The sequence below is a fragment of the Schistocerca serialis genome, chromosome 12 (genome assembly GCF_023864345.2).
Source record: "Schistocerca serialis cubense isolate TAMUIC-IGC-003099 chromosome 12, iqSchSeri2.2, whole genome shotgun sequence".
NCBI classification, from domain to species: domain Eukaryota; kingdom Metazoa; phylum Arthropoda; class Insecta; order Orthoptera; family Acrididae; genus Schistocerca; species Schistocerca serialis.
In genome coordinates this window covers 36836167-36848435 of record NC_064649.1, presented here as the reverse complement: position 1 = coordinate 36848435, position 12269 = coordinate 36836167, and the positions used below count along the sequence as shown (strand labels likewise).

Below are 12269 nucleotides of genomic sequence, written 5' to 3'. Positions count from 1 at the left end.
ACAGGGACAAGTGAAGGCTGAGACACCCGTATGGCACCATCCTATGCCAATCTATTTGTGGGCCATGTGGAGAAATCCTTCCTAACCACCGAGAATAGCAAACTTACATCTTCATGATCTGGAACAAGGGTGAAGACACCCCCTCCACATACCTCCAGAGCCTCAACACCTTCTCCCCACTTTCTTCAGTTAGTCCACCTCAACATAACATCCCACCTTCCTTGACACTGACCTCAACCTCAAGGATGGCTACATCAGTAACTCCATCAACATCAAGCTTACCTCCATTTCAACAGATGCCTCCCATTCCATACCAAGAAGTCCCTTACATAAGTGTAGCCACCCACGGTCATCACAGATATAGTGACAAGCAGTCCCTGTCCAAATATGGCCTTCACAGACAAAAATTATCCTTCTAACCTAGCCCAGAAACAAATCTTCCCCGCCTTGTCTATCCAGTCACCTACCAACAACCACATATCCGCTGTCTGACCGCAAAGGAGCACTGATCTCATAACGCAATACCAAAGGATGACTCCTCTCATCACTCCATACCACCCATGACTGGAGCAACTGCATCACATTCTCTGACACAGCTTCGACTACCTCTCGTCATGCCATGAAATGACAAATATCATGCCCAGTTCCCTATCAACCCTTCCCATAATGGTACTCCACCTCCAACCGAACCTATGCAGTATCCTCGTCCATCCTTACTATACAGCTGCTCCCAACAGCCTACCTTACTGTTCATATCCCCACAACAGATCTAGATGAAGGACCTGTTCCATACATCCTCTCACCACCACATACACCAGTCCTGTCACAGGCATCTCCAATCCCATCAAAGGCAGGGCTACCAGTGAAAGAAGTTGTGTGATCTACAAACTAATTTGCAGGCACTGTGCTACTTTGTACGTGGACATGACAACTAACAAGCTGTCTGTCGTAGACAGAGACAGCTGGACCAGTCAGCTGCTCAACACGCTGCTCAACATGAGTTGCTTCACTTCAATGACTCAATGACTGCTTTATACCCTGCACCATATGGATCCTTTCTAGCAACGCCAGCCTTTCTGAACTGCACAGGAGGGAACGCTGCCTACAAACATGTCCTACAGTCACGTAACCCCCTAGCCTCGAACTTCACTAATCCCTGTCCTCCACCCTCCTATCCACTTCCCTCCTCCCACCCCAGCACCACACGCGTCTTCTATTCCACCAAGTCAAGGATCTGGACACTTCCTAAGGCATTTGTGGTGAGAATGGCAATGTGGGGTCTTGCAATATCCTGCTGGAATATGCCATTTGGTACACTGGTTATGAATAATTTGATAACAAGAGTTACCAATCTTCATCACGTAGCGGCGATCATTCAGCCTCCCTTCAAAAATTATCAAATCAATCCTGTTGTCATATAACGTAGCTCCACACACCATGATTCCAGGAATTGGTCATCAATCTGATCACCACAAACTGGAGTCCGATTCAACACTGCAGTTGCAAATAGCTCGTTTGTAGGGAGCTGAAATGCAGGAGCATCAGCACATGAGTTGCGGCGTATTGGACCTAATCATTGACTCATATGGCATGTTCAGTTTTATATTAATTACTTACAACAGAAAATATGGCCAAGCTGAAGTTCCAGAGAGCAAAAGTTTGTTGGAAATTGTAGCAGACGGGCGATATTCAGAGATTATATATTTCCATTACTGATGTTCAAGCAACAATTGTGAAAAAATAAAAGAAAAGTTTGTCACCCATAACAGATTATTATTAATGACAGCCTTCACTCTCCGCATTGCTGCCCAATCCTAATGAAAAGTATTTCTACACCTTCAGCTACAGCTGCATACATACTCCGCAAGCTCATATGGTGCATGGTGGGGAGTAACTTTTATCACTGCTCTAGCCAATTGCTTTTCTGTTCTACTTGCAAACAACTATCTATATGATTTTGTACAAGCTGTGACTTATCTTACCTTGTTTTTGTGGTCATTACACAAGGTGTATGTCGGTGGCAGTACAATGTTTCTGCAGTTAGTCATAAATGGGAATGCTCTATATCTTCTCAACAGTGTTTCACAAAAGAATGTTTTCTTTCCTCCATGAATTTCCACTCCATCTCTTGGAGACTCCCATAATACTTGCATGCTGGTCAGACCTACTGGTAACAAATCTAGCAGCATGCCTCTGAACTGCTTCAATGTGTTCCTGCAATTTGACCTGGTGGGGGTCCCAAATAGTCAAGCCATACCCAAGAATGGACCACAGAAGTATTCTGTATGCAGTCTCTTTTACAGGTCAGCTAGACTTTCTTAGAATTCTTCCAATAAATTGAAGTTGACCAATTACCTCGTTGTGCCTGTTCCATTTCATGTTGCTTGCAATGTTACATACAGATATTTAATCAATATGACTGTATCAAGCAGAGAACCACTAATAGTGTACTTGAACATTAGATGATTGTTTCTCCTACTCATCTGCATTAACTTACATTTCTCCACACTTAGCACAAGCTGCCTTCATTGCACCAAATATGAACTCTGGTCAAGGCACCCTATATCCACCCACAGTCACTCAATGACAACATGCTTCCGTCTACTACACACCATCACCACCATACAGTCGATGACTGTTGCTCACCATGTTTGTCAGATCATTTATATATACAGAGAACAAGAGTCATCCTATCATAGTTTCCTCAGGCACTTCCTGTGATAGCTATGTTTCTGGTGAACACTTGCCAACAAAGACATCATACTAGTTTCTATTAATTAAAAAGTATTCAAGCAACTCACATATCTGATTGATTGGTTGATTGATTTGTGGAGAGTGGACCAAACAGCGAGGTCATTGGTCCCATCAGCTTAGGGAAGGATGGAGAAGGAAGATGGCCATGCCCTTTCAAGGGAACCACCACGGAATTTCCCTGAAGTGATTTAGGGAAATCACGGAAAACTTAAATCAGGATGGCCAGATGCAGGTTTGAACTGTCATCCTCCTGAGTCCAGTGTGCTAACCACTGTGCCACCTCACTCGGTCCACATATCTGAGAATCTATTCTGCGTTATCAGACCATCGCTAACAGTCTGCATTGTAGCACTGTAGCAAATGCTTTCCTGGAATCTGGGAATACGGAATCAACTTGTTGTCCTTCATCCACAGTCTGCAGGATATTGAGTGACAAAACGGCAAGCTGAGTTTTGAACAAGGGATGCTTTCTAAACTTGTCTTGATTTATTAACAGGAGCTTTTCACTGTCAAGTAAATTTATTACTTTCAAGCTTAGAATAAGCTCAAGAACTCTGAAGAAAACTGGTGTTAAATATACTGCTCTGCAATTTGGTAGGCACAGGAGTAGCGTGCACTTTTTTCCATTTGATCGAAACTTCGCACTGGGTGAGTAATTCTTGATAAATGCCAAGTAAGTAATTGTAACATAGCAAATTAGAGACTTGATCGATTGTTTCATAAAGGACTCGATAAAGTGGAATATGAAAAGAGGAACAACATAATGTGGCAATTGTGGTGGGAATGTTACCACACCAGTGAGTGAAAGTAACAGAAATGAGAAATGCTGCTTACCCTGTCACCTTGCAGTACCAGAGCGAGCTTCTGCGAGTCGTACTGCGGGGGCAGCGCCGGGAGGAACAGGCTTGGCTCGTGGAGGCGAGGCTCCTCCAGCCATAGCGCGAATGTCCGCATCAGGCTGCAACCGATGCCCCACTGTCAACAGCTCTACTTTCAACAAATTTTACTGGCCATTCATTTGTGGAGAAACAAACATGTAACAGCACAATTTTCAATTTTCATACCTCAAGATGATCATCCAGAATTATAAGGCATACTCTAAAACTAAGGTCCAGTGACCAATATTTAACTGATGGTAGGCCTGAATGAAGTTTGTGCTGTCTGCCAGCTCTTTTTAGTAAACTACTGCACCATTGGTTCGATTCAGTTGTCGTGTGCCTGCTGGTGAGAGCAGATCACAATATCCAAGAAAATCGTAGAGCCCAGCAAATGTCAATTGCATGGTGTGATTAGATTTTCGCTAGCAAAAAGATCCGTTGTCGTCTGCCTGCCAGTGAGAGCAGATCGCAATATCCAAGAAAATCGGAGAACCCACCAAATGTGAACTGCATGGTGTGTTTAGATTTTCGCTGGCAAAAAGATCTTCAGCTGCTGAAATCTGTCGTGAGTTATGTCAAGTGCATGGACTCAAAATGATGAGAGACAAACAAGTCTGAAAATGACATCCAGAATTTCAGAATGGTCGCACGTATGTTCTTGATGAACAGCAGAGTGGCAGGTTCAGTATTCAAACCGACAACATTGTTGATCAAATGAACCAAAACTTCAAAGTATCAGCAACTTACAGTTAGCGGTCAGGCTAATGAATTCCAAAATATTGCTTGAACCTCGATTTCGAGAACAGTCACTCAACAGTTTGGATATCACAAACTGTGTGCAATGTGGGTTCACATTGTTTCAGGTGACAAGACGTGGATATCTGTAAACCAATGCAGAGCTGAAACAAGTCAATACATTGGTACCATTTAAGTTCACCCAAACTCAAAAAGTTTATACAATATTGCAGTGCCGGTGTTATTCTGATGGCGATGCACTGCGGCAACCACAGCCTTTACTAAACACGTCATCTGAAGTCGCTATTGCAAATAATGACTACCATTGCCTGTAGAACGGAATGACAACAATGAAAATTTGTGCTGAATGTGGACTCGAACCCGTATTTCCCGCTTATTGTGATAAGTAGGAAATTCGGGTTCGAGTCCTCATCCGGCACAAATTTTCATTGTCATCATTCCGTTCTATGGCTGATTGGTAGTCATTAATCGCAACTGCAAGAAGAGCATCCTTTTGATTGGTTTCATGGAGCAGGATCAACAATTACAGCTGACACATACAGTGAAACACTAAGCAAACTGAGATGTGACATCCGGAATTGATGCAGCAGGAAACTGTCATCCGGCATTATCCTCCTTCACGACAGTGCATACCCTCATATCGCTGCCAAAACCAAGAAGTTTCAAGATTTTCATTGGGTATTTTTTTATCACCTCCTGTACAGTCTCAACCTTGCACCAAATGACTATTTTCTCTTCTTGCATCTGAAAAAGTGGTTGGATGGCAACAATTTCAAAAGTGAAAATGAACTCAAGGCTGGGCTTACTGACTGGTTCAGTTCACAGGTAGCAGACTTCTATGCAGAGGGGTTAACGAAAGTAGATATGTAGTAAAATATTACTGTCAATAAAAATCTTTTCTTATAATCTTATTTATTTATGACCAAACAGACCTTAGTTTTGGGAGACATCTCAAATGTGTCCTGCTGAAAGGAACTGATAGCGGTAGCTGCTTGTGTGTTTACAGTGGGAGTCAGAATCTGTTCTCATGACATGGGAACTATGTCCTTGCACAGTGTATACCTACGTTTACATGACCTATCAGTCCAAACAATTTCAAGACTGGATTTATAAAAAATAGAGAACAGGTAAGATGGTTGAGAAAATGCATAATTAACCATCAGTATTTATTATTAACCTCTGTATCTACGAGTTTCAGCCATAGACAATCATCACAACACGTCTGTGAACATCAAAACTGAATTCATGCAATATACATGAAAATAATATAACATGAAAAAAATGTTGGTACACTCTACGTATATGTATTTACAAGATGAAAACATATCAAGTGAATGCATATCTTATGTTCCTTATATAGGCTCTTACAACAACGTTATCATAGTGAAAGTCCAAAATCAGTAGTCAGATACAGCACTTAAAGTAGTAACATAGTATCACAGTAATCAATACCGAAGTGATGAAAAGAATGGGGGAACATATATACATGAAACAAACAAAGACATTCATCTGTAAGGTACTGTCACAATAGGTAATGCCTCTGATACATCCACTAGTAGTAATAATGTAGCTTTATAACAGAGAAATATTGTCTCAGCTCCAAAGAGTTAAGTGGGATATTTCTCTTGAACATCTTTGGTAAGATAATCCAAAGGAAGGAAGAAAGATTGGGTTTAATGTCTTGTTGATATCGAGGGCATTAGAGACGGAGCACAAGCTCGGATTGTCTCAAGGATGGGTAAGGCAATCGCCCATGCCCATTCAAACAGACTATTCTGGCATTTGCCTGGAATGATTTAGGGAAATCATGGAAAACCTCAATCTCGATGGCTGGATGTGAGTTTGAACTGTCATCCTAAATGCATGTTCAGTGTGCTAACAACTGGGAACTGCACCACCTTGCTCGGTAAGATAATACAAGAATCAGTGACAGTGACAATGACAATGATGATGATGATTGGTTTGTGGGGTGCTCAGCTGCACGGTCATCACCACCTGTACTAAGTCCCAATTTTTACACAGTCCAATTTTTTTCGCAGTCCAATCTAGCCACTGTCACAAATGATGATGATGATGATGATACTGATGATGAAATGATGAGGACAACACAAACACCCAGTCCTCGGGCAGAGAAAACCCCAACCCAGCCGGAAATCGAACCTGAGACCCTGTGATCCGGAGGCAGCAACACTAGCCTATATCAGTGACTGAAAGTTATAAGTGCATAACGTATCCTCCACTGTGAACTGCATCTGTATGGTTCATGCTGGAGGGTACATTATATAAATATTATCAAGTTCATTTTCTTCATATTTTATAATGTCAACAGTGATAACTTTCACTGTCACTAGACCTCAAATTATCTTACCAAAGATTTCAAACAGAGACATCTCACTTAGCTCTTTGGAGTTGAGACAGTACTTCTCTGTTATAAAGTTACATTTATTATCACTAGTCGATGTATCGCAGGTATTGCCATCTGTAAAGTTCTGAGGCTGGTTTTATTCCTGGCTTGTAAACAACGGCAGCACAATGGGAATTAATCTCTGTGCCATGTGCCATTATTTGCTGTATTAAGTTAGGCTTTATTAATGGCTCAGCTTCTAAGCACAATACAATGTATTTACAGTATGAATTTCATTGTTTTACTTGGTGCCCTGTACATTATGTATGTGTGGTCATATTTGTTTACAAAATTAGTAGGTTTTTACTATTGTGAAACCCAATAATTTTTTAACAAATGCATCTATAATACATAACTATACACAAATCATGTTCAGAATACCAAGTGAAACAATTAAAAACATATGATAAATAGATTGTATTGTATATGGAAGCTGAGCCATAATAAGTTTATACAATAAATAATACCATGCTGCACAGAGATTAATTAAAGAACCATATAATTCTTTAAATGCCAAGTAGAGCGTTGTTAATTAACTAAGACAATTTAGCCAATTCTCTTGTATGTAACATGTGACTGACATATGAAGGCATTCACACTAAACCTGTCAGGCTAAATATACATACAAATTAAAAGAAGAGATATGTGCAACATTCACAGGACATACTAAAAATAATCTGTAAGTCATAATCATGTTCACACAATACACTAGCTTAGGGAAATAATAATATATGACACTGTGAAGAACCATTTGAGTATATATATGGACCTCAGGCTACAGATCATCGTTTACTGGATTCAAATGTTCAAGTGTCACACACAGGTATTTCAGAAAGTCAATGTTACAATGACATAAGGTAGTAACACAGGAAAATATATTCCTTGCAATGTTATAATGTCAACATTGATAACTTTCTCTGTCACTAGTTTATGATCTTACCGGAGACATTCAATAGAGATATCCTACTTAACTCTTTTCGGTTGAGACCATTTCCTCTGTTACAAAGTTATGTTATCATCACCACTGAATGTATCACAGGCATTACCATCTGTGATGGTACCTTACAGATGATTGTCTTTGCTTGTTTCACATACATATGATCCTCCATGCTTTTCGTCACTTTGGTATTAATCACTGCAATACTGTGTTACTATTGTTTTAAGTGCTGTACTAAATTGTGGACTTTCACTATGATAACGTTGATGTTGTATGAGCCTATAAGGAACAAGAAATATCCTTTTGCCTGATTTGTTTTCACATTGTACGTATATACATATGGTATACCCACATTTCTGTCATTTTCTATTATATTTGTGTACATTGCATGTATTCAATTTTGATATTGACAGATGTCCAGTAATGATGGTCTATGACTATAACCGATACACATATATGTTTCTAATCAACAGCTAATGGTTAACAATGCTTTTTCTCAAGTACTTAATGCGTATTTATTGTCACTTAACCAATACTTTAGAATTAAGATGGTGGTTTTAATGCTTCAGATTGTAATCTATCCCTCCTTCCTTGATGTTGCCACTGTTCTTTACATAAAGTCTTTTCAGAAGATTAGGAAAGAGTAAGATTTACAATAAACTTTTTACACACACAGTTAGCACCAGTTCTTCATGTCTAGGGGTCTGATTCTTGAAGCTGAAATTCTCACATTTTAGTTTCTTATAATTCAATTGATCTAAATAATTTTGAAGAATGTTGTTGCAGAATTTTTGTTTTTACTTTATTGTGTCACAATTTACTATATCACACTGTCTTTTGAATTTTCACAATAACAAAGCTGAAATTACATTGTTCACCTAAAATACAAAAATACATCCTGTCACATCAGAGGCATGCTTACTACTGCTTCACTCTGTAGTAATAACAATATTCCAAAGGGTCTACAATTTTTCTGGACAAATGAATTTATATTAGTTTGATTATTACTTCATAAATGAATCCAGAAATAAATATAATAAACAGTACTATATTGTATAATTAATAAAAGAAATTTTAAGTGTGCCAAATATTTTGTAATTTGAAAAGTTTCTATAAAAAATAATTTTAACTGTACATTCAGAGCTAGTACACATCTATTGTAATAGCAAAAAAAAGTAATTCCTTTTCATAAATGTTAGCTTGAAATATAACGTATTGTGTATAAACTTATATGAAACTTTTCAGAAAAATAGCTGAAATAATACTGACCTGCCCTAAATTCAAAAAATATTACTGGTATCGATATCTACTGTTGAGGAAAAGTAATACTAGAGGAGGATGTCCCTTTACGAGATGTTCTACATAACATCCCTCCTTTTGAGTACGGTCCAAAAGCTCATTTATACAAGCATGCGAATTTGCCAGAAAAGTTCTTATTTGGAATATTGGAATATTGTGTGCATCACACTGGCTTGAATGTCAGGTGTACTGTCATAGCACTGACCCTTCAATGAGCATTTTTTTTTTTTTTTTTTTTTTTTGGAAATAATAAAGGCACTTGTTTTTATCCACTTTTAAAGAATTTTAGTTAGACCACTGATTTTCTCCATGAGAAATGTCTCAAAAACTACTGATTTGTCTAATATTGTAATTAGCTCTTTTAGTTACCCTCTTCTGGAGCACTACTGTGCAGTGTGGTATCCATAGCAGATAGGACTGACAGAAGACACTGAAGAAGTTCAAAGAAGGGCAGCTCATTTTGTACTATCACAAAATAGGAGAGAGAATGTCATGAATATGATACTTGAATAGCAGTGGCAATCATTAAAACAAAGACTTTTTTGTTGGGGTGAGATCTCATGAAATTTTAATCTCCAACTTTCTCCTCCAAATGCAAATATATTTTGTTCATACGCACCTACATCAGGAGAAATGATCATTATAATAAAATAACAGAAATCAGAGTTTGCAAGGAAAGATTTAAGCGTTCATTTTTCCTGCGAACTCTTTGAGGGTATGACAGTGGAGAAATAGAGTGAAATTGATTTGATGAGTCCTCTGCCAGGCACTTAAGCAAACATAGCAGCACAGTCATGTAAAAGTAGGTGTAGATGAGCAGCAATTCAGTAAATATATTCAATATACCACTGACAAATACTGATATTTGCAGATGAAAATCTGGAGCAAACTATCAACTGCACTGAAAATGACAGAGAGCAAGAGAAACATCAGTGTACAATGCTACTGTAATAATTTTATTGGTGATGTTATGTATACATATATCATAATCCCAAAACTGTATATATTATCATGCAAAATTTTTAGCTGTCGTTTGACAGAAAATACGATGAACATGAGTGGTAGCAAACAGAATTGTGTTTGCTCAAGACAGAACCCTATTTCCATAATTACAATAAGGTCTCACAATTTTAAAGTACACACTAGACCTCTTATATTTTTGCATCTCTGTATGTAGCTTCCAGTCTACAATTTCTGTAAGTTTAAATGACAAGAATGGCACACACACAGCTGGAAGTAATCTTTACTGTTGCACATTCTTACGTACAACGCTACACCACACTTGCCCAACTCAGGCGGGTACTTACTCGGCACATCTCGTGTTCAGCTTCACGGCCTCCTCCTCGAGACCAGGGTCACGGCTGCGGTTGCGGTAGAACTCCTCCGTCTCCTGCAGGCGCCTCTTCAGCTTCTTCAGCATGTTCAGATTCACCATCCCCTCAAAGAACTTGTCTCCGACTCCACCGCGGTCTGGGACCCTGTCATTAAAAGAAGAGCTACTGGAAACTACAGTGTGTACAGCCCACTAGAAGAGAAAACAAGTGGGAGGCATCACCAACACACAGTACAGAATAAAGATTTCTGGCTGCATTTAAGTTCATTGTACCTCAGTACCAGTGTCTCAAAATCTTAAACTCTTGGACTGGATAGATTTTTTTTTTTTTTTTAATTGTTAAACACTGATGTCATCAGCACCTTTTGCTCAAAACAGTAGCACAACTGTGTTTAAAATTCATAAAGTTACCAATATGGGTCAATGGAAATTCTTTCAGATTACAGGCAACCACTAACTGTAAAGCAGAAGTGTCGTGTCACAAACAGGCACACGTAAAAGAAATAACTTGATGCCTTCAGAGCAATCCTTTTTGAGCTAGAGCAAAATACACACAGAAATCAAATACACATGTGTAGATACATGCATACACATGCATACGCCCCTACATACTGCCGGCTGGACAAACAGGGCTAGTGCTGCAGTTCGGGAGGTGGGCTAGGTTTGTGGTAAGGACTGTACCAGGTGGGCTGTATAAAGGGAGATAGGGGCAGGAGGCATGGAGATGGAATTGGGTGGGTGTCCAGCAGCTCTGAGGGAGGCAGCCAGTTTGCAGACTAGGAATGCAGGAAGAGAGGAAGACAGGTACACGGGCTATGCACATGATGCACAGCTGTCAGAGCCAGGTGTCGCGGGGCTGTTTTGTGAGGATGTTACAGGAGGAAGAAAGGGGAAATTGTTGTGTGGAGGGCGTGCAGAGAGTGGGTTACAGGAAACTGGTATCTGCACAATTCAGAGAAGCTGATGGTGGAGGAAAACATCCAGATGGCACGGGGTCAGATATTTCTATGATCTATCATTTAAAGTTGCACATTAATTCATCATCAATATCTCTGTGTGTACTGTAGTCATCATCAACATACACGCTAAAAGTTCTGTTAAAATAATTTAGTTAGTAATAATATGTGACTAGTTTGTAGTGTAATTAATACGATTAATCGGTCACCTTAAAATCTACACTCACAAAACGCATAGTGAGGTCAAATGCCGCAGAACGGTTTAATAGTTTTCTCACATGCATCTTATTGTTGTCTGCAATTGAGGGTAAGCCTTTTCGTAGAACAGAATAGCGCACTGAACAAAAAACTGGGCACCCAAGAAACATCACACTAATATTCTGCAACACTATGCCTAGCCTTCATAACAGCTGAAGAAGAGAGTTTACAAAATTATTCAGGTATGCTGAAGCCACCAGCTCAACAATGATTAGATAACAGAGAGCAATGAAACTTTGGAGAGGTTGACTGTTATTTTCAAGGACTGTTCCAAATAGTCCCAGACATTTTCTGTGGGCATAATGCTGGGTGATTTAGCACACCGGTCAAGGTGCGACAGGATGCCAGAGTGTTTGACAACTCTGGAATGCATGAGCATCGGCGTGAGCATTATCATCTCGGAAGGTGGGACTGTGTATAATAAAGTCATAATGAAAATGTAGAAGAAAAGGCAATGCATTGTCACCAGAGTGTTGAAATAAACATCTTGGTTCATGCTCACACTGTCCTGAAAGAGTAGGCCCAATTCAAGGTACATGAAATGCTCCCAAAAACATGACTAGTCAATTTAGATGTAGATATGGTCACCGAGAATGTTGAAATAAACTTCCTGGTTCATGTTCACGCTATCCTGAATGAGTGGGCCCTAATTAAGGGATATGAGAAACACCCCTAGAACCATGACTTGTCAGTG

At 39.4% G+C, this 12269-nt stretch overlaps 1 protein-coding gene across 1 annotated transcript in view; it reads right to left on the bottom strand.

Annotated features, from left to right (window-relative positions):
- The window catches only part of LOC126428401 (ectopic P granules protein 5 homolog), a 359767-nt gene that overhangs the window by 172902 nt on the left and 174596 nt on the right, over positions 1-12269 (bottom strand). Inside the window, exons 21-22 of the mRNA XM_050090322.1 lie at positions 10336-10506; positions 3589-3712 (exon numbers count right to left, since the gene is read on the bottom strand). Of these exons, the coding sequence (XP_049946279.1) occupies positions 3589-3712; positions 10336-10506 (295 nt within the window). The remainder of the gene's footprint in view (positions 1-3588; positions 3713-10335; positions 10507-12269) is intronic.